Source organism: Aaosphaeria arxii (genome assembly GCF_010015735.1).
Source record: "Aaosphaeria arxii CBS 175.79 unplaced genomic scaffold BU24scaffold_2, whole genome shotgun sequence".
Taxonomy (NCBI): Eukaryota; Fungi; Ascomycota; class Dothideomycetes; order Pleosporales; genus Aaosphaeria; species Aaosphaeria arxii.
Window position 1 is genome coordinate 3,872,514 of NW_022983475.1, and position 19,654 is coordinate 3,892,167.

The 19,654-nt window shown below is 50.6% G+C and overlaps 6 protein-coding genes across 6 annotated transcripts; 3 read left to right on the forward strand and 3 right to left on the reverse strand.

Annotated features, from left to right (window-relative positions):
* Positions 1 to 1,131: 1,131 nt before the first annotated feature.
* On the reverse strand, positions 1,132 to 3,278 carry BU24DRAFT_419489 (uncharacterized protein). Its single transcript, XM_033527232.1, has 8 exons — positions 3,105 to 3,278; positions 2,638 to 3,006; positions 2,191 to 2,588; positions 1,989 to 2,140; positions 1,911 to 1,940; positions 1,771 to 1,861; positions 1,598 to 1,713; positions 1,132 to 1,494 (listed from the first exon to the last, which is right to left on the reverse strand). The coding sequence occupies exons 2-8, from the start codon at positions 2,990 to 2,992 to the stop codon at positions 1,368 to 1,370; spliced, it is 1,269 nt and encodes a 422-aa protein (XP_033388228.1). The 5' UTR covers positions 2,993 to 3,006; positions 3,105 to 3,278; the 3' UTR covers positions 1,132 to 1,367.
* A 350-nt stretch (positions 3,279 to 3,628) lies between these two features.
* On the reverse strand, positions 3,629 to 5,288 carry BU24DRAFT_387034 (NAD(P)-binding protein). Its single transcript, XM_033524949.1, has 4 exons — positions 5,165 to 5,288; positions 4,967 to 5,111; positions 4,356 to 4,891; positions 3,629 to 4,304 (listed from the first exon to the last, which is right to left on the reverse strand). Exons 1-4 carry the CDS (start codon positions 5,217 to 5,219, stop codon positions 3,730 to 3,732), a joined length of 1,311 nt encoding a protein of 436 aa, XP_033388229.1. The 5' UTR covers positions 5,220 to 5,288; the 3' UTR covers positions 3,629 to 3,729.
* Positions 5,289 to 6,545: 1,257 nt separating this feature from the next.
* On the forward strand, positions 6,546 to 8,308 carry BU24DRAFT_419491 (uncharacterized protein). The gene has a single exon (XM_033527233.1). The coding sequence runs from the start codon at positions 6,817 to 6,819 to the stop codon at positions 7,996 to 7,998; it is 1,182 nt and encodes a 393-aa protein (XP_033388230.1). The 5' UTR covers positions 6,546 to 6,816; the 3' UTR covers positions 7,999 to 8,308.
* An 884-nt stretch (positions 8,309 to 9,192) lies between these two features.
* BU24DRAFT_459515 (tyrosinase) lies at positions 9,193 to 11,398 on the forward strand (the record flags this gene model as incomplete). The annotated part of the gene is made up of 7 exons (XM_033531735.1): positions 9,193 to 9,328; positions 9,380 to 9,460; positions 9,568 to 9,698; positions 9,767 to 10,024; positions 10,096 to 10,397; positions 10,510 to 11,173; positions 11,228 to 11,398. 7 exons carry the CDS (start codon positions 9,193 to 9,195, stop codon positions 11,396 to 11,398), a joined length of 1,743 nt encoding a protein of 580 aa, XP_033388231.1.
* Positions 11,399 to 12,068: 670 nt separating this feature from the next.
* Positions 12,069 to 12,770, reverse strand: BU24DRAFT_459516 (uncharacterized protein; the record flags this gene model as incomplete). Its single annotated transcript, XM_033531736.1, has 4 exons — positions 12,069 to 12,085; positions 12,138 to 12,248; positions 12,301 to 12,428; positions 12,505 to 12,770. 4 exons carry the CDS (start codon positions 12,768 to 12,770, stop codon positions 12,069 to 12,071), a joined length of 522 nt encoding a protein of 173 aa, XP_033388232.1.
* Positions 12,771 to 15,304: 2,534 nt separating this feature from the next.
* BU24DRAFT_128845 (RhoGAP-domain-containing protein) lies at positions 15,305 to 19,389 on the forward strand. The gene is made up of 5 exons (XM_033520992.1): positions 15,305 to 15,799; positions 15,859 to 17,191; positions 17,306 to 18,415; positions 18,468 to 18,754; positions 18,807 to 19,389. Exons 1-5 carry the CDS (start codon positions 15,470 to 15,472, stop codon positions 19,236 to 19,238), a joined length of 3,492 nt encoding a protein of 1,163 aa, XP_033388233.1. The 5' UTR covers positions 15,305 to 15,469; the 3' UTR covers positions 19,239 to 19,389.
* Positions 19,390 to 19,654: the final 265 nt, after the last annotated feature.

Sequence of the window (19,654 nt, forward strand, 5' to 3'; positions counted from 1 at the left end):
CTTGGGGACAAACATACACTTGTCTTCCGCTTCGTCAGTACATATATTCGTTTCTAAGTACATAGATACTCCACACATTCCACTCCCATCCTCCCCTCCCAGCAACAACCCCCAAGAAAAGACGTCCGATGGAGAAAAGACCCATGGTTCTACTGGCACACTTGCAATGTACATACACACTGCATGAGACCGAGGAAAGCCAATGTCGTACGAGGTACGCTTACCCCTCTATCGTTTTGACTATACCTTTATGGTTCGGCGACCTCTGTCTGCAGTCCTTGGAACCGGAATTCCTTGTCTGGGGTGTAGTTGTATGAGACGAGGCATGTGAATCGTCGTGTATGTATGTATGTGTAGATGTACTTTTATAGGAAGAGCTGTGTAGGCATATTCCGTACGTTAATTCATCAAGCCTACCTACAAAGCCGCTCCCTCCATTCAGAACACTTCACAACCACAGTAACATGTATAACTACACCACTCTACAAACCACCCGTCACGCATCCCCTATCCTCACCTCACTCTGTCCGTACCTAGACGTAATGGCCTTAATGTTATTCCCGGTCCAGTGGATGAGGGGGAGGGGTTGTGTGCATGCAGCTTGCGCTCAACGCCGTCTGGTTTGTCTTGTCTTGTCTTGTCTCGTTGCACGAAGTGAGCCAAACGGGCCGAACGGGAGGGGAAACTGGGGAGCTGCGGAGCTGCGGATGGGATGGGATGGTGGAGGAGGGGAAGGGTGGTGCGGCAGTTGTGGCCGTTGTAGGTACTTGTGATTGGAAGTACCAAGTGGGTTGGTAGGTGATAGGGTTGCTAGAGAGATGTGGTTGTCTGGGCCGTGTGGTTTTGGCTAAGGAGGCAGGTAGGTTAGGAAGGGTAAGAAAAGAGAAGCATGTACGGAGTACTCTGTATGATTTTCCACACCGTTGTAGGGGGAGAATGCTAAGGTGGCATGGTGTGCTGTGCTGTCTTTGCATACCTATGTATATATCTTGACGGAATGATTCGCTATTTGGTAAGAGATTTATAGACGTATTTGGGAACTGACTGGCATTGGAGGAGATCAAGTATAGACACGAATTCTGTAAGATGTCCATAGTATGTAGTGATGCATAGGGGAGGTGTAGGTTCGTCTGTGATCTGCATAACACATTGATAGGATTGGTAGTATTTGAATCATATTTACGCCTTTACGAACGCCTAAACATGCGATGTGCGGGTTATGTCCATTACTCATGCTACGGAGGTCACATCACACTTCCTTCATAAGTGTCATCGACGCTTCTACATCATCGGGGTCAACGCTCTGGTATTCGATATCCAAGCATAGTGTGTTGATATCATGCTCAAGTCGTGTTATATACCACCACTTAATGGATTCTGTCCAAACGGGCGCGGTTCATCACAATTTGCTCGTCGACCTTGTCCGTCTTCGAGATGATGCGGTCAATGTGCTTGTTCTGGGTGTCAACTTCCTCGCCCATAGCACGTCCGAGACTAAGTGGTCGATCGTCAGTACAGGTGCACCATAAAACAACGCGTCCTACACGTAGATAATGTAGACAAAATAAGACTGTGAAAAAATGTGGGAGAGACATACGCGTTGAGCCTCTTCGCGGCACCGTGGAGCTGGTCCAAATTGTTATCGATCTCGTTCTCCATCTCGTCATCCTCGGAATCGGCTTCGAATTGGTACTTCGCTCGGTCGGCAAGAGTCTGTGTCGAATGTTAGTGCCTCCTCAAGAGAACGTGTGATCAAGAAGTGCCACATACCGACTTTCCGGGACCAGACATTCCTGGGCCGCCCATCTTCTGGGCTGATGATGCCCTGGCATTGGATTCCCAGGCAGCTTTGCGGGTAGCGCTGTAGAATGGTCAGAAAATGAAAATTAAGATGCATTAGGGATACTCACTCTCTCTGCTCACGTTCCTGGCGGTGGGTTCTGTACATGTTAGCATAGACCAGTCAAAGCGGAAGGGTCAAGTCTTACTCCATGATCTTGCGGTCTCGCTCTTCACGACGAGCACCTGATGTGAACGGGTTTCCGACATGCATTGCAAACATAGACTTGTTGAGCGTCTTGAGTTCTCTCGCCTTCTCCTCCGCGATCCTGTTCTGTGAGGAGGCAAGGTCCAAGTTACGCTTGCGAAGCATTAGCTGTGGACTTGCATCATTGCTGAAGATACACTGACCTCGGTGTTGTGAATGCGCTCTCCTTGTGCACCAAGTCGTGCGAGGGTGTCTCGACCGGTTTCCTCGGCTTGCTGGGCCAACCGGAGAGCATTTCGTGTACTGCTCACGTCCTGCTGCTTGATAAACTTGATTTCCTGCTTTGTGGCGCTGATGTCCTCCTCTTCTTGCTCCTCAGCGGTGAGCTGGCGATCATCATAAGCGCCGTATCCTCCTTGCTGGCCGCCGCCATATGCACCTGACTGCTCTCCACCATATGCTCCACTAGGGCCTGGGCCACCAGGACCGCCAGGGCCACCATATCCGCCACTCTGTTGTTGCTGTTGGTGACGTTGTGCTGCACCGCCAAAGAGCTCGTTCCTGCCGGCTTCGGTGCCGCCCGAATCAGTTCGACCGAGGCCTAGGAAAAGTTAGTGAGGTGATTTTACTCGCTAATGTATGTGTATTACCTCCGTATCCTCCAGGTCTTCTAGATCCTTGGTCTTGCTGCTGTCCACCTCCATATCGGTCACCTCCATAACCTCCACCGCTGCCATAGTTACCCCCTCCAGCTCCATATCTTTCCTGGCCACCATAGGCGCCGCCGGGGCCGGTCACAGCAGGAGACTTTTCACGCCGGTACTGGTCATCATTGCCTCCCTGGTATGGTGGCGGTGCTCTCGAAGCATATGGGTCGTTGCCAGCAGGGGCGGCATAAGGATTGGCTGCTGCGGGTGCTGCCTTGTTCTTACGGCTACCGAAGAGGGCATTGCGATTCGAGTCGTCTTCCTCTCCGGCGGACTTCTTCTTAATTCCAAAGGGCATCTTGATTGTGTTGTCTGGAATAGGCGTGGTCAGAGACGGTGTATTGATTGACTAGTCGCTCGAACGATGTTGAGGTTGTAGAGGTCTGAGCGGCTGAGTGTGGGGTACCTACGGGTATTTAATGGCCTTTAGAAGGGTGTTTCTCTAACAGAAATTGGTCGCTCTGGGTATCTAATGTGTCGTCGTTGTAGTTTGGAAATCGTGGAAGGAGGAAAAGAAGAGGAGTGAAGAGGACTTATTGAAGTGCTAAGAAGGTGTTTTAGAGTAGGTTGTCCGCGAACACTCCATGTTTCAAGCGGCTGAGGTCTGCGGAAGCGTCGCGGCCGGGTGGGCGAAGCGGGCTAGGGCGCCACCACGATCTTGGCATTGATACCTCACCATTCAATTAGTCGGGCACCGCCTTCATTTCAGCCATCATTGTTGAAGCGCGAATAGTTTATATATTTCACATTCATGTATACTATGAATTGCACGTTCTCAACCACACGAGGGTTGTGGTCATGGGAGGTTTGCTCCCCAGGATTTCTATAGCAAATGACGCTAGTCCAGTCCCTGCATATGCTCACGATTCGCCAGCAGTGGCACTGTGGGTACATGTCACAAAAGCTCGAGATATCAAACAAGAGGACAACCAAGGCCGGTAAATGTATACTTTGTATGGGTATCTATAAAATATGTCTAACCAAAGGAATATTTCGTCATCATTATTTACGTTTTCATCCAGAATGTACTTTTCTTCATCCCTCTAAATTCTGCAATCGTGCAAGTGCATGCTTCTTCCACATAATTTCGTTCTCATCAGTAGCCGGTTCCTCATCAGATGGTAAAGCCTCATAGTCTTCCTTCGTCCAGATCTCAGTCCCTTCAACTACTGGGAATGAGGTAAGGACACGGCTAATATCTCCCCACCACACTTCTCCAAAGCGTCGGTACCATTCCACGGTAAGTCGGAGACCATCTTCGAAAGATGTCTTTGGCTTCCATCCCAAAAGTGCTAGCTTAGAGCCATCGGTCGCGTAGCGCTGATCATTGAAAGGTCTATCTTCAGTGTGTTGTACTAGTCTCTCTAACTGCTCCGGAGTCTCGTGCGGCAATTCGAATATGTCAAGGAGTTTGTGACAAATGTCAATGTTTGAAACTTCGTCCTTGGAAGCGATGTTGTAAATTTGGCCAATGGTTCCTTTGTGAAAGATGGTATCTAATGCATCAACAATATCCGCGGCGTAAACATATCGGCGGGTCGGTGATCCGTCACCGTGGAGTAAAAGTTTGCTATGTCGCTGTAATAACATGATAAATTTGGGTATGATTTCTGGAGACAGTCAGCCGTGGATCGTGGTCAAGAAATACGACATATGCATACTTTCTGGAAATTGATGCGGCCCATACACGTTATTGCTCCTGACCGTTATAAGAGGTAGTTTGAAGCTACTTCTATATGCAAGAACCATCATCTCTGCTGCCGCTTTACTGGCTGAGTACGGATTCGTAGGGGCCAGTATGCTTGTCTCGGAGAGATCTGCCGCGCCAATTGGTACGTCTCCGTACACTTCGTCGGTCGATATATGTATGAACCTGTTCACACCGTGTTCGCGCGCCCTCTCCAACAACACATGTGTACCGTAACAGTTTGTATTTGTGAATTGGTATGAATTGCCGAAGCTGAGGTCAACGTGCGATTGGGCGGCGAAGTGGAATATGGTGTCGATTTTGTGCTTGCGAAGACATCGTTTCACGTCCGATGGCGATGTGATGTCTCCTTGTTCGAACGTAAAGTTTGGAAGGTCATCGAGGATGCGTGTATTGTTGAGGGTCGCGCAGTAATCAAGCTTATCGAATGATACGACATTGTAATGATCGGGGTATGTCAAGGTCAAATGACGAACGAACCAGCACGCTCTAATGTAACTCAGTCAATGTTCGTCATTCCTGCTCACGTTGTAACACAAGCTATCGCAAGGAGTGTTGACGTACATGAAACCTGCCCCGCCAGTGACCAGTATGTTCCTTGCGTCAGACAATGGCTCGAACCTCGTGGTTCCTTTAAGAATTGGTGCCTGTTTCCACAGGTCCTCCGTCACATACGAGCGAGGGTTCAAGATGGTGGAGTTCCTCCGATCTATCTCGATCAGTCCTGCGCAGCTGAAATTGAGGGGTCAATAGGCGGCTCACGTTTGACTCCATTGGCGCCATTCGGGACGGTTTCGGGGCTCTCAACCGCAGACATGGTATTATTGACGTTCAGCTCGAAGGCCTCATGAGAGCGTTGAGAGTGTTGAATGTCAATTTGCCGGCGCGAAAGCCAATATAGTGGTCGTCGCATTCAGCTGTCGACCTATTCATAGTGAGTGACGATCTAACTCAATAAGGCAATGCTTCCGGTAGCGATGCCAAGTCTGATTGATGTAAGGCTGATCAGCACTTCATCTTGACCAAGACTGTTACTGGTACTTTCGGCAATCTACGAGATATTATCGACGGTACACATGTGAAACTTCATAGGTTCTTCAATCCTCTGTGTTAATGAATAAATTGTCTCGAAGGATTCAACATGTTTGCAGATATCCCGATAAAGAAGTCAACATACACCCCAAAATTTGCGACATAACCCAATAGTTTATCGATTAATTACATTTGACTTCGTTTACAGTATATATATGTATATATATATTATGAGGTAACGTAAATAAGGTAGGCTTTTCTTCAGCTAGCTTATAGAATGATCCAATAGATATCATTATTAACTAGGACAGTAGCAACATGTTTGGTCAACATTGAGGCTGCCATTTTCTAGGTGGCAGTCAGGGCATCTATTGTTAGTCGAAAAAAAATTCCTTGGACTATTCCTGTGCTCCAAAGCTCCGGTACATCCATCTGACCGACTTGCCTCGGTCCCCAGCATGAGTCCTCTGCTTGTCCTGAATGAGTCAGTGCAACAACTGGCTGTACCAAGGCACTCTTGGTGACGTGTTTCCTTTCGATAGGAATGGTTGACCTTTTGGCCCTAAGGATTGAATTAGTGAAACGAGTCTTATCGATGCTTTGCTAGAGGTTGTCGATAGATTGTGCTCGACATTCGAATTATCTATACTTGCCCAATCGTATGCGACAGAGGCGCTTTATGGCAAAACAAATCGATTAAGATCAGCCATGAGATGTGCGTTAATTATTGTATTTCTTGGGTTTTGAGAGTTACTTTTCGACAGTTTCGCAAATTAGTGTGGTACTTAATTTTGTAACATTCGGCTTCAACTTTTTTTGAAATTCTTCGTATGTAGAAACCTATCTATAGAAAACGACCTTTTCCCAAAGTTACAAATATAGGCTTCACTGTTGACTGTTGACAAGCAAGCTCTACCGTGACAGTGATATAGTTGCCATAGAATAGAGAAGAGACCAAAAATGTAATCCAGGGCCTTAAAATGTGAGACATTCTTCTTTAATAAATTCTACTTGCACTCAGACCATGCATTCGCGCCGATCACGTGTAAAAGGTCCGTGCGCATATCTACAGCTGGGCAGTTCAAGCCATGGTCGATCAACTTTTGGCGGTGTTTTAAATGCTCCTATCGACTATCAAGTTGCAGATCATTTCTGTCCAACTCACCATATCCGCCGTCCTACACTCCTAAATTCAAGAGACCTCACTATTTTCATTTTATCTAATACCTCACGACCTGAAGCAAAGTGCAGCTCAATCCTGTAGTTCCCCGCTGACGTCATTTTCCCACCCCACCATTTCTAGTCAGGAGACGGACAACGTGCAAAATCTCGAAGTTCCTCTGGCCTTGAAGCAAGGTTGAACACTCACAAAGGAGTCAAATATGGCTGAAGAAGGAGCATCTACGTCCCAGGCTCCACCGGCACCAGAGCAAACACAAGCAGCGCCAGCGCCTATACCCCGCTATTTCCGAAACGATGCAGATATTGCATCACGAGATCCTCACAAGCAATTGCTAGCCTCACTAGCAAGGCTTATCGAAGAGTATCCTCCGCATAGAGTACCTCCGGGTGGTGGTCTCTACTATGGACCGATTTCAGTAGCCTATCTTTTCTATGCCTTGCACAAGATCTACCCCGATCTTACCCTCGATGAATTTCCCATGAACACATGGTCTGCAGCCTACATTGAACAAGCTCAAGCCAACATCAAATCGTATCCTGGACCAACACCAACAAAATGCGGTGTGAGCGACGATATAATGTCTCTCCTGGCGCTTTACGCCGTGACTGCGAAGGATCGCGATACGGTCAAGGAGCTTTGCGACTTTGCCGCCGTGACTATCGACCAGGGCGCCTCGAATGAGTGGTTGTATGGACGAGCTGGCTATTTGTACCTCCTCCGTCTAGTCAGGGGCGCTTTTAAGGATGACAAGGAGATGCTAGAGCTCATCGAGGACACGACGGACGAGGTGATCGAGAACATCATGGAAAGCCCCCGACCATGGAAATGGCACGGCAAGAACTATGTTGGCGCCGTGCATGGTGCAATCGGTATCATCACGCAGATCGTGCTCACCGATCCTATCTGGGCTCCCAAGCTTGAGGCTGAGCTTGGTGCTCTCCTTAGCTATCAGTATGATAGCGGCAATTTCCCGTCGTCACTCCCGCCAGGACGTGATCGCCTCGTTCAGTTTTGTCACGGCGCTCCCGGAGTAATTGCATCGCTCATCTCCATTCAGAAGTATTTTCCAAACCTCCAGGATCGCATTGACCGGGTAGTTGCGAAGGGCCGCGAATGCATATGGGAGCGGGGGCTTTTAACGAAGGAGCCCTGTCTGTGCCATGGGATAAGTGGAAATGCGCTCGCTCTCGACGGCAAGCAGTTCGAGCATTTTCTGACGTACACAACCGGCCACGAAATTCGCTCCATGGCCAAGGACGGCATGCTGGAGAAGTCAGACGATCCATCAGCTCTATGGTGCGGTGAGGCAGGGCGCGCGTGGGCTTGGGCAGTGGCCGATAAGGGATTGGAGAAGAGGTTTCTTGGTTACAACGACATTTGAGTGGGGCGGCGAAATCTGCGGTTAGGGAGGGCTTCATGAGGCGCACGATGTCACGATTCACGAGTTGGGGAGCAGCGGGCATATCAGCGAGCATTTTCATTTAGTAGGACGTACAAGCAAGTCAACTGAGCCTAGTTGCCTAGCAAATGGTAACATTCATATAGCACGCGTTCCCAAGCTAACGATACCACTCCCATATTTTCGACATTCTATATCACAACGTATCACAGAACTATCGAGATGGCTTATGACCTTTTCTTATTACCACCGCACTTCTTTAGACTTTTTGGGTTGTGAACTTAAATATGAGAGATTGTTGCTCTATGGATCTCGACCTCGATTGTCTCATCAATAGGACCCTCTTGTTTCAGTGCCTCAGCCAGCATCACCTTTCGATGGCTCCATAGATAACCACCTTCGAGATGTCAGACCGTACACGCACTAATATCCCGGTCCGGTATGCGGGAGCACAATTCGATGATGTGTCTCGGTAGCATCACTCCCGCTGTTCGTAGACCCCCAAGGAACGAAATGTGCTTCCTGCAGCAACCCCCCATGTCCACTTTGTATCACACTCGCTCAGCGGCGTGATTCATGTCGTACAAGAAACGTCGCCCACGGATAGCTAATACTGCCAGGACGCAACGCGTGTCTTAGGTGACGGTTACCGGACGGCGACGGCGGCTCTATCGGTTTGGCAGGCACCACAAAAGCGAGGCGATGAATTGATACGAGCCTCAATCCTATCGACCCTTTTCCTAGTCGCGGCGGTTGAATCCTCAATTTCCCAGATCTTGTCGCCGCTCGTTCTTGCACAGCATCCGCCTCTCCGTTCGCTGGCGGCTTGGTAACATTTGGTGTTATTCATTTGGGGGTGGGTATAATAAGAGTGGGGATACCTTCACGTCGTCCATTGGATGAATAGTATTTCGCGCAGAGAAGTGAAGTCGCCAGCGAAGGAAGCCTGGTCAAGGCTTCACAGTGATTCGCCATCCTCTCGCTGCTTAATTCACTCTTTGCCTTGTGATCCCGACAAACGCTCATGCTCACACTCCTAACGATTTCAACTCGAACTAATTGCTTTGCGAATCAACATTCACACTCCAATTCTACGACATCTTCCTGACCAAAGACCATCGTTTGGGATTTGGTGCTTGAGAACGATTCTAGAAGAAGGTACGGTTCATGCCTACTATGCGGCTCATCAATGCTCTCGTGCTTTTCGTCACGTTGGTGGCTTGCACGCCGATCAACGACATCCGCCATAAGACCCTCCTCACCAGCGACAATGCAACCATTGTGACCGGAGTATCCTGGAGGAATACCGAAGGTTAGTGCTCTTTACAAAGGACATCGTCACCAGTCAATTAACATCAGCCAGGAAATGTTCCCATCCGACGAGAAATCCGCGACTTGAAAGAGAACTATCCCGAACAATGGACACTCTACATCATGGGCCTAAGTGCTTTCCAAGCCACTGAGCAGTCTTCGCCAACCTCCTTCTACCAGATCGCAGGCAAGAAAGCCCCCAAAGAAAATGAATAGAAAATCTAGCTGACCTGCATACAGGTATTCACGGCAAGCCGTACAAGATCTGGGGAGGCGTCCAGGGAGTCCCCGGAAAGTCACCCTCTGGCTACTGTCCACACGTCAACCCTCTCTTCTTCTCCTGGCACCGTCCCTATCTCGCCCTTTACGAGGTACTTTTCCCCCTAGACCGTTTTCTCCTATCCCGCATCTCGGTGTCATATATCTAACCGGCCCCCAGCAAGAACTATACCAGCATGTTCGCGCCGCCGCAATGACCTTCCCATCCGAGATCCACGACAAATTCAAAGAAGCCGCCAACTCATTCCGCATCCCGTACTGGGACTGGGCGCTCGGCGAGGACGGCGGCGATGTACCCGAGTTCCTCCTCTCGCCCTCCGTTGAGATCACAGGTGCAGACGGCGTGCCGCGGAACGTTACGAATCCTCTTCATCACTACGAATTCCACCCGTTGGTCTCTGGAGACTTTGACGGAAAGGTAAGCACCACCCTTCTCTTGAATCGAATCCTAACGTTCAATTTGCTAACGATAACGACGTGTATCAACAGTGGGCGAAGCAAAACACGACAGTCCGCTGGGCCGACAGCGACTCCTCGGGCGCAAAATCCCAAGACGAGCTCTTCCAGAAGAGCTTCAAGTCGCTGCGGCGCGGGCTCGCCGACTCGGTTGCAAAGGGCTTCCGCGTCGCGACGTCGCTGAACGGGTTCAGCATGAGCCATATCGAGCCTGTCCACGGGAGCATACACTACGCGATCGGGGGCCAGAAATCGGGGAACAAGGCGCCGTATGATGGGCACATGTGGCCGGTTGAGTATTCGGCTTTCGAGCCGCTGTTTATGCTGCATCATTGGTAACCCCCCCCTCCCAATCCCTTCCCCTTCCACCACTCTCTCCCATCCAACAACCAAAGCAGAGGAAATAAGACGAACATCAACAAGAAGAAAGCTAATACGGAAACACAGCAACGTCGACCGCCTCTACGCCCTCTACCAAGCTCTCCACCCAAACCAAACCTTCGAAAACGCAACCATCGGCCGCAACGGCAACTTCGTGCTCGAAAACCACGCCTGGGTCCACGGCGACACGGAGCTCAAGCCCTTCTGGGACACCCGCACCTCCTTCTGGACGCCCAACAAGGCGCGGCACACCACGGCGCTCGGGTACGCGTACCCTGAGACGCAGCCCTGGGCGTTCGAGAGCGAGGGTGAGTACAAGGTGAGTGTGGAGGAGAGCGTGGAGAGGTTGTATGGGGGGAGTGAGAGGGGGAGGTTGGGGGTTGGGAGGGGGTTGAGGGGCGTGGTTGTGGATGGGGAGGGCGGGTTCGAGGAGTGGAGTTTGGAGGTGAGGGCGGTGCAGGCGAGGTTGCCGGCGACGTTTGTGGTTCGTTTTGGTCTGAAGGGGGTTGGAGATTCGGAGGTGGAGGTTGGGTCATGGAGTGTTTTGATGCCTATGGATCATCACTTTGCGGACGGTGATGAAGGGGGTACGGATGAGAAGCCGATCACGGGTACGGTGGGCTTGACGGCTGCGCTGCTGGATCGTGTTGAGGCGGGGGAGTTGGAGAGTCTGCATGATAATGTTGTCGTGCCGTATTTGCGGGATCGATTGACGTGGTCGGTCGTCGATGTAAGTTTCTCTTTTATGTGTATCGTTGATTCGACATGCTGATCTAGAATTCAGGGCCACGGAAGCACACTCGCTGACGACGATCTTCATGGTCTTGTCATCGAGACAGTGAGTACACATGTTCGTATCCCACACGATCCCAAGAAAGGGTTGATGTATGGTGGGGAGATTGTCAAGCACCCCGATGTCACGGCTGGCAAGGCTGGTGGTAGTGTCGTCTCGTGAGAATGTCTATTTGTTCTGCGGTACTCATTCGGTGGATAACCTTCTGGGAACGAACTGTCATGGAACGAGAACGGTAATAGAGCGATGGGATTACATGGTCAGGAAAGACTCGGCGGTGGAACAGTTGACGATATTAATGACATGTGTATAACTTTTCCATTGATGGTTCGTGCTGTCGTATTTTTGTGATTCTAATGCCTTCATATCGATGCTGTGTCTACTATCGAGTGGTCACTTTCAAACCATCGTGAGTGCACACAAATGGGGGATCTTGGGAGAATAGTTGAGAGGGTGGAGCGCACCGAACAATTGCATTATATTACATTTGGGCCCAGTCTTGTCACTTACTAGACACAGCGGTCGGCACATATGAATCTATAGGTTGGTATCATCTTGGGAAAAATGGGAAAACCAAGTAACGCCGCCTTAGTAGTACCCTTCTCATTCATTTCGTCGTTTGCGAACAATTTCATGCTTATGTGCATACTGTGTATGGTGTGCTACAGTGACTCCGTAGACCATGCAGCATCGGACATGCGCAGTTCAACATATGAATTCGCGAATGACAGAGTGATGATCTGTACCATCTATCGTAGGATTTGACATTGCAGTCTGGAATGGGTTTTTTCTGGAGTTTATTCAACATCCTGGAATTCGAGCCAGGAAGCGCTTAGCCAAAACGATCCTCTGTTACCACATTAGCGTCATAGAATACACAAGAACAAGCTGGTCATCATACGTAGTTTGGTGGCTTCATCTAATAGATTCTGCAGTGTCTCGTCAGAGATTTTAGTGGCGATTGAGGGGATGAGAGTCTTTGCCTCATCGGCGGTATCGCAATACAGAGAGCCTAGTCAGATGTCAGTTGGAGATTGATTTAGGCAAATCTGCACCAGACGTACCAAGCATGGCCTTCTCTACACTGGTGAGCTCTGGGTTGGAATCTAATAGGCCATCAAGCGCATGGAGGTTCTCGGCTTGCTTGTAGCGTGAGAATTGCTCCAGATATTCGGTGAACTGCTGGATCGTCCTAGGCATAATTGTCAGTAACCATATCCATGCAAGAACTTTCCTTGCGCGAGCAAAGGCATGGTAGAAGCGCATACTGAGAATCATTATGTATCCGATCTCCTCCCAGAGGGTTGTGTGAAGCATCCTTCTTTTTCCTCGCAGTGTGAACAGCCGTGATGACGGCGCGCGCTTGAGACACGGAAAGGGCGTGGACATCTTCGAAGTCGCCCAGTTTTGGCTCGGCACCTAGTTCCTCCTCCTGTTGAAGGACAGGTTTGGGTCGCGACACGAGCTTGGGCGCTCTGAAGACAGGCTTAGGAGCCACAGGGGCCTGCGGGGCATCTCGCATTTCGTCGTCCATGGTGTCTATGTGAGTGTTTGTCGTCGCGAGAATCGTAAATGCAGGGAGGGATGATTTCGAGATCGGATGCGGTGAGGTTCGGGGAGGGTACGGACGACGCTTTGTCTACGTTTACGCGCACCGAGCTCCTTTGTATTGACACAAGAGGGTCTTGCCGGGGAGGAGTCTGCAGGGTAGCACCTTGATTAGATATAAACAAAGTGAATGTGGGGAAACATTCGTTGTCAGGACTTGCGATCGTCCAGGCACAGAGTCTCTGCTGCAACCGTAGAGCAAACCGCGACGAGAGGTTGTTGGTGCCAAGACTTCGACGCACTGGCCTGGCCTGCTGGCCTGTCCTTAACGGCTCTCCCCGCCTGCCTGCACCAGCAGTCCAGCATCATACAACGATTCCAACCTACCTAGCCGATGTATTGCATATTACTACCCCATGCCTGGATGCTGTAGCTATCCCTCAAAGGCACTGCGCAGTAAATTGAAGACCCCTAGCCGTTGGTGTCGTGTGTACGCTACGAGGTGTTTTGTGGTATGTGCTCCGAAAAGAGTGCAGCATGTATGTACACTACATGCGCATGAGCAAACGTTGGCCATGCTTGCATATCCTACCCACGATGCAATAGCACTGTAATACCGGCAGCCAGCAGCAAGAAGCAGACGTTCCCGGGCCCATGGACGGAACATGCATCGGGTCAAGGGACTGCTGCGCCGCCGAGGATGCTCTCTCCAACTGCTACTGCTGATGCTAATGACTCCGGAGAAGTTGGAGTTCCTTGCTGCAAGTTACGGTTCACTAATCCTGAAAGCGATGACAATGGCGAGGATGGTGTTCAATGATGCTGGATTGGCAATGACGATGCCAGCAGCATAAATCGTCACCATGCCTTGAGCCGGACATGGATGCTCGAGGTTGCAGATACCCGCTCATAGCGACACCTCGTCTCCCCTACCCTCGACTCGGTGAAGAAGAGGAAGAAGGGAGTTCTGCATTTATGCGGTACACTACGGCCCTCGCGCGCAACCATTCTTGGTTGGCGCCAGGAACATTTCGAAGGAGAGATGGCGGGCAGCGCTAAATAAAGCAATAGCCTGCTGCTCACTTGGACGCAATTGTACTGGACGCAGAGCGATCGGGAGAGCGAAGCGGGCAATAGTCGAGCTCCAGGTGGCTAATGGCTCATCACAGCCGGCATCGTGATCTCCAGCACTCGGCACAGCAAGAGGGTGTGAGTGTGCCAGGCAAGGCACTAGGGAGTAGAGAACTTTGGGAGGGATTGAATATAGATGTTTAGAGATATTGGGAGCGAGGTGTGTCAGTCCAGTGGGGGTAGACTCTGCAGTGTGCTGTCCCAAGTTCCAAGTTTTGAGAGGGTCCTCGTAACCACTCCGTATGTACTCTTAGTTAGTAGAGGAATGAGTGGCACTCGTAGTAATGAGGTGGTCCGGAGTAGTAGACTCGTAGTAGGTAGGTTCCAGTAATTGCAGGTTCAACGGATGTCCTCCACTCCGCACATCAAGTACACAGTAGGCAAGGTAATAACACGAGTAATAAGAGTAGTGGACTGTGTAGTGTTTGCATACTCGACACTTGGATCAAGACAGAATGGATGCCCAGGAGGTAATTTTGGATCTTATGTTGATCGGCTGCATCGTGTTCCTATTTGAATTAAACTCCCGGCCCGAGCGCTTCTCTTGATTGATGGCTTTGCTTCGCTGGCCCTGTTCACTTGTCTCATTTTGTCAGTCATTCGGGTCAGTAGTCAAATCAGTTCATGTCTGTCTCTGATCTCTGTCTGTCTCTCTCTCCTTGTCGTTGTCGTAGACAGGAATAACACAAAAAAGAAAAGGAAGAGAAGAAGAGAAGGAGGAATCTTCCCTCTCCAACCAACCAACAACCCTCGTCCATTTTATTGTGTAAGCCTCACCTCCCTCCACAACAAACCACCACCGCTACCACACACCATACCTACCATCCATCATCCATCCATCATCATCATAATCAAACCCCCATCACCGCCACACTCCTCCCCCCCGACCTACACCTACACCTACCTCTACACCGTACCATACCTGTCCTCCTCTCACCACCATCACCCATCGACCGATTCTTTCTCACCTCCTTCCTCTACGCCGCAGCCGTCTGCTCGTTGTGATCGTTGGCCTCCACCAGCCAGCGCGCGTCGCAACAAGTGTCGGCTACTAACTCTCCACCCTCTCCGCCACGGCCTGGCCCCGTTTCAGCTTCTGTCCAGGGCACCAATTCCATCTCCTCAACCCTGACCCAGATCCAGACACAGTTCCGCTTTACTCGAACCCCTCCGTTCTCCCTTCATCGTGACGCATGCCGCCGACCGAACCTCAATCCGCCTCCCACATCTGCTTCACCTCGCCGTCGGGTTCGACCCGTACCGCCGTCGACTTGTTGCTACGTAAAGAGCGGTCGCCAACGCATACTCGCACTCTCTCGCATCGTCGCCCAGCCTTCCCACATACCTGATCTCCTATTCATCACTGCCACCTCGTCTCCACGTTCAAACTCCATCTGTTGGCATCTAGAATCGATTGTTTTGGTTTTGCCCTGTGGCCCCGACCCCCTCACGCTATCGTCACGCGCTGCCTCCAATCTACGGCTTCCTTGATATCGGACCCCCGTCTGATACCCGGTCGCTGGTAATTCTTCACAACGCTGGCATAACTCCGCCATGGGCACTCCAGTGGAGGGACAGCCTTCACTGGAAGGCCATGGACCTCCGCAGCAGTATGGTTATGAACCCCACGGCCAGGGTCTGGCGCGACAACCCACCGACCCTTCAAACCTGCACTCCGATTCCAGCGGACCATCGCAAAGGCAGCTTAATCAACTGAACCGCTCACAGACAGACCCATTGGAACAAGATCAGCTACAAGTTGGCCCGCGAGAGAAACCTAGGGGGCGGAGCTCGAAGATATGTGGGAAATGCGGCCAACCATTGACGGGCCAATTCGTAAGGGCCTTGGGCGATACATTTCATCTGGAATGCTTTACTTGTCACGTATGTACCATTTTAAATCTCAATTTCTAGTATCGATACTGACGGTGGATTGATTGTAGGATTGCGGTAAGATTGTGGCCTCCAAGTTCTTCCCTGTCCCAGAGAAACCTCCAGGCCAGTTCCCGCTCTGCGAGACGGATTACTTCCGTCGTCTCGATCTCCTCTGCTTCACGTGCGGCCAAGCTCTCCGGGGTTCCTATATTACCGCCCTTGATCGGAAATACCACATTGAACATTTTACCTGCTCTGTCTGTCCTACAGTTTTTGGAGCTTCCGATAGCTACTACGAGCATGAAGGCAGCGTCTATTGCCACTACCACTACTCGACTAAATTTGCCCAGCGGTGCAACGGCTGCCAAACGTCAATTCTCAAGCAATTCGTCGAGATATTCCGGAACGGCCAGAACCAGCACTGGCACCCGGAATGTTACATGATCCACAAGTATTGGAATGTCCGACTTCACTCCGCAGGTCAGCCAATCATCGAAGCGCAGGATAGCGACCGTGACGCCAACGACCAGTTACGCGAGGCCGTGCGCAAGCAAGAAGAAGAGATCGAAGCCAAGGTCAATTGGATTTGGAAGACGCTGTCTGCGTTCGAGGAGAAGTCAGCCACGTGTATTTCTGACATGCTTCTGCACGTTAGCAATGGCGCATACGTTGATGGCGTCATGGCAGCGAAGAAGTTCATCGTTCATATCGAGCTTCTATTTGGCGCTGCGGATGACCTGGACGCGCAACTTGTTGCTGTCACACCCAAGGGCCTCACTTACTCGCGCGAATCCAAGTTGCTGTGCAAGAAGGTCGTCGCTTTCTTTGCACTTTTGACCCAGTCGCAAGGCACAGGCGTTCGACGGCTTGGTGTGACCCAGGAACTTTTGTCACTTGTGACAGGGCTTGCCCACTACCTGAAACTTCTAATCCGAATTTGCCTCCAGGGATCCCTCAAGCTCGAGCGTGAGACCCGTAGCGCTCACGGCCTCACCAACTTTCTGGCACAAGTCAATTCCCTGGACAACCGACTTGATGAAGAGGCTGCTAAAGACCAGGCTGCCGAATCAGCTGTGCTTGTTCCTCGATGCGCAGATGCCTGCCCTATTTGCGATGCGCAAGTCGAGGACAAATGTCTGCACAAGGACAATATGTCCTTTAATTATGGCTGCATGGTTTGTCGAGGCTGCGGTTTAGATCTTCGCAGCAATACCAACAGCGCTTACTGGAGCAACTCTCAGCAACATGTTTTCTGCTCACAGTGCTCAGCCAACATCCCAGATGCGGAGTCTGGATTTGTACATGTCACGAAATTGCGTCAATACATACACTTATTGAAAGTGGCCCATGCACGTCTTATGGCGACTCTGCGTTCTAGCGGTGCACTTCCGCACACTTCAGGTATGTGGTTTTAGGATTCGAACATATATATCTTCAATGAGGAAATTTGTGTTCTTAGTAGAGACATGTCGTGTGCCAAATTCAAGACATGTACCGACTTCTAACATGCAACAGACGATCCAAATCTCGCAGGGTATGACTCAACTCAAGGTCATCGTCCTGAGGATCTGGAGCCTCCACACTTGCGCGCCGATGCGAGGTCCAAATCGTATGGTGGCTCTGAAGCTCAAGCTCACAATAATGCTGCTTACGAGCAGTCCATGTCCGACATCAAGCGGCTGCGTTCCACGCGTCTCGACAAGCATTTATCGAGCACAATGAAGCGTGCGCGCACATCTAGAATCATCGATGGCCCCGAAGCCTTTGAGCCCGGTGCAGATGGCGCACATGCTAGAGGTGGCATGCAAATAGTACAAGAACGAGACGGCCAGAGCGACACCGAGAATGTGACGCTTGGTGTGAACTCTCTCGCACTGGATGACATTGCACGTATGGCTGCACTAGAACAGCAGCGTGAGCAGCGACCAAATGCTTTCCGCGCCGGCGGTAGTGCGCTCCTCGGCCATGACCAATCGAAACTCGTGAACGGCCATCGACGTGATCTCTCTGGAGGCCAGGACCTACAGCATATGATGGACGCTCGACAGCGCACCTACTTCTCCGAGCTTTCCCCGTTGGAATACTTCAAATTGAAGGGCCTAGCTGTCCTTCAACTCGGGCTCCTTCTTGATGATAGCCAGTACAATCAGGGGGATCTTCTAGACCTTATCGAGACGAAACGAACCAACTTTTGGGGCAAGATTGGATTAGGGAAAGCTTTCAAAAACGACAAAGCCAAACCAAAGAGCAAGAATGCCATCGTCGAGAAACCCGTATCCGACAAAGCTACATTCAGACAACCTCTGGAGATGCTTGTGGAGAAGTACGGCGCGGAGTCCACTGACGGTGTTGGCCCGGGCACGCTGAAAGTTCCGGCACTTCTCCAGGATGCCGTTACTGCCATGCGAAGTATGGACATGTCCATTGAGGGCGTTTTCCGTAAGAATGGCAACCTGAAAGCTTTGCGAGAGCTTGAGGAGGAGATCGATGCAAAGGGCATCGAGCAAGTGGATCTCAATTCAAAGAATCCCGTCATCCTAGCCAATCTGCTCAAGCGTTTCCTGCGTTTGATGCCCGACCCGGTGCTCACACTCAAACTCTATCGTCTTTTCATGACTGCTAACGGTAAGATTTAAGATTATCGTCACTATTGGACGAATCACACTAACCTCTGTAGACATTCCCGACGAAAGCCAGCGCAAGAAGGTGCTGCACTTGGTATGTTGTCTTCTTCCAAAGGCCCATCGCGATACTATGGAAGTATTATTCTGCTTTCTCAACTGGGTGTCTTCATTCCATACGGTCGATGAAGAGACGGGCAATAAGATGGATACGTGGAATATTGCTACTGTGATGGCACCAAACTTGTTACGAGAGAACAACGATAAGGAGATGAGGAACGTCGATCAAGGCGCCGTACGAGTGGTGTTTGAACTGATTGAAAACAACGATGAGTTCTGCGAGGTGAGATCACCTAACAACATATGTCTCAGCTTAGTTTGCTAACATCTTGTAGATCCCAGAGGACATTCTTTTGCTTCTGACTGATGCTGCATCCCCCGAGTTAACGCCAAAGGAAATTATGCGGCAGTGGGAGCAGCGCGGCAAGAACCCCGTCACACCATCTACCATGCCCTCACCTCGAAATCAGTCTGGACCTGCGTCTCGAAAGGACCAGCGCAATGCGCCTCACATCACGTCGGCAGACAACAATCCACAAGGCCTTTCTAGTGAATCTTCGGTCAGGCCTATTGGCGGCGGCAGCAACCCTGCGTTTGCAACATCGAACCCTCAGACGTATGTCGATCTGAGCATGCCACACGCTCCCTACGGCCAATCTGCCCCAGGTTCGACCGAAAGCCATCGGACTGGGTCACCTCATCGCCATAGCTATCGAGGGCCAGCTATCCAAAAGCAAACCCAGCTTGGCACTGCCGGAGCAGGCTAATGAAAGAATTGGCGCCCTGCCATAACCGGAGTAACGGACGGAGCTGATTTATTTTTTCTATTTTCGACCCTCGCAAAAAGATACCAACATTGCGGAGATACCTTTCTTGAGCGAAAATCTTTGTCATCGGTTCGGCACGGCAACTCTTTGCAAAGCCTGTCGTTCCGCTTGGAGCATTTCTTGCGGCATGGCTTCACGACTTCTCTTTAGGCTTACTTGTTTGGAGGAGGTTCTGTCCAGTGGGAGACACGACTTTGAATGCGGCATATCGAAATGGCGTTTGGGTAAGTTACAATGTGCACATGAAGCCTGCCATCTGCCACCCCCCATTTCCCATCTTTGCTTTTTGTTTGCACTTGTACATTGAGAAGGGAGGGTTTATTGAGTTGTTGCCTTGGTTGGAGAGCCTGAGGAGT

Bases quoted from the DNA above. Each gene is read 5' to 3' on its own strand.
- BU24DRAFT_419489 (XM_033527232.1), bottom strand. From the start codon at position 2,992: ATGCCCTTTGGAATTAAGAAGAAGTCCGCCGGAGAGGAAGACGACTCG. The intron at 2,141-2,190 runs GTCAGTGTATCT...ATGCTTCGCAAG, and splicing joins AGCGCATTCACAACACCGAG to CGTAACTTGGACCTTGCCTC. The intron at 1,714-1,770 runs GTATGTGGCACT...CATTCGACACAG, and splicing joins TGTCTGGTCCCGGAAAGTCG to ACTCTTGCCGACCGAGCGAA.
- BU24DRAFT_387034 (XM_033524949.1), bottom strand. From the start codon at position 5,219: ATGTCTGCGGTTGAGAGCCCCGAAACCGTCCCGAATGGCGCCAATGGA. The intron at 5,112-5,164 runs GTGAGCCGCCTA...TGATCGAGATAG, and splicing joins TGGCGCCAATGGAGTCAAAC to ATCGGAGGAACTCCACCATC. The intron at 4,305-4,355 runs GTATGCATATGT...GACTGTCTCCAG, and splicing joins GCCGCATCAATTTCCAGAAA to AAATCATACCCAAATTTATC.
- BU24DRAFT_419491 (XM_033527233.1), top strand. From the start codon at position 6,817: ATGGCTGAAGAAGGAGCATCTACGTCCCAGGCTCCACCGGCACCAGAG.
- BU24DRAFT_128845 (XM_033520992.1), top strand. From the start codon at position 15,470: ATGGGCACTCCAGTGGAGGGACAGCCTTCACTGGAAGGCCATGGACCT. The intron at 17,192-17,305 runs GTATGTGGTTTT...AACATGCAACAG, and splicing joins TGCACTTCCGCACACTTCAG to ACGATCCAAATCTCGCAGGG. The intron at 18,755-18,806 runs GTGAGATCACCT...AACATCTTGTAG, and splicing joins ACAACGATGAGTTCTGCGAG to ATCCCAGAGGACATTCTTTT.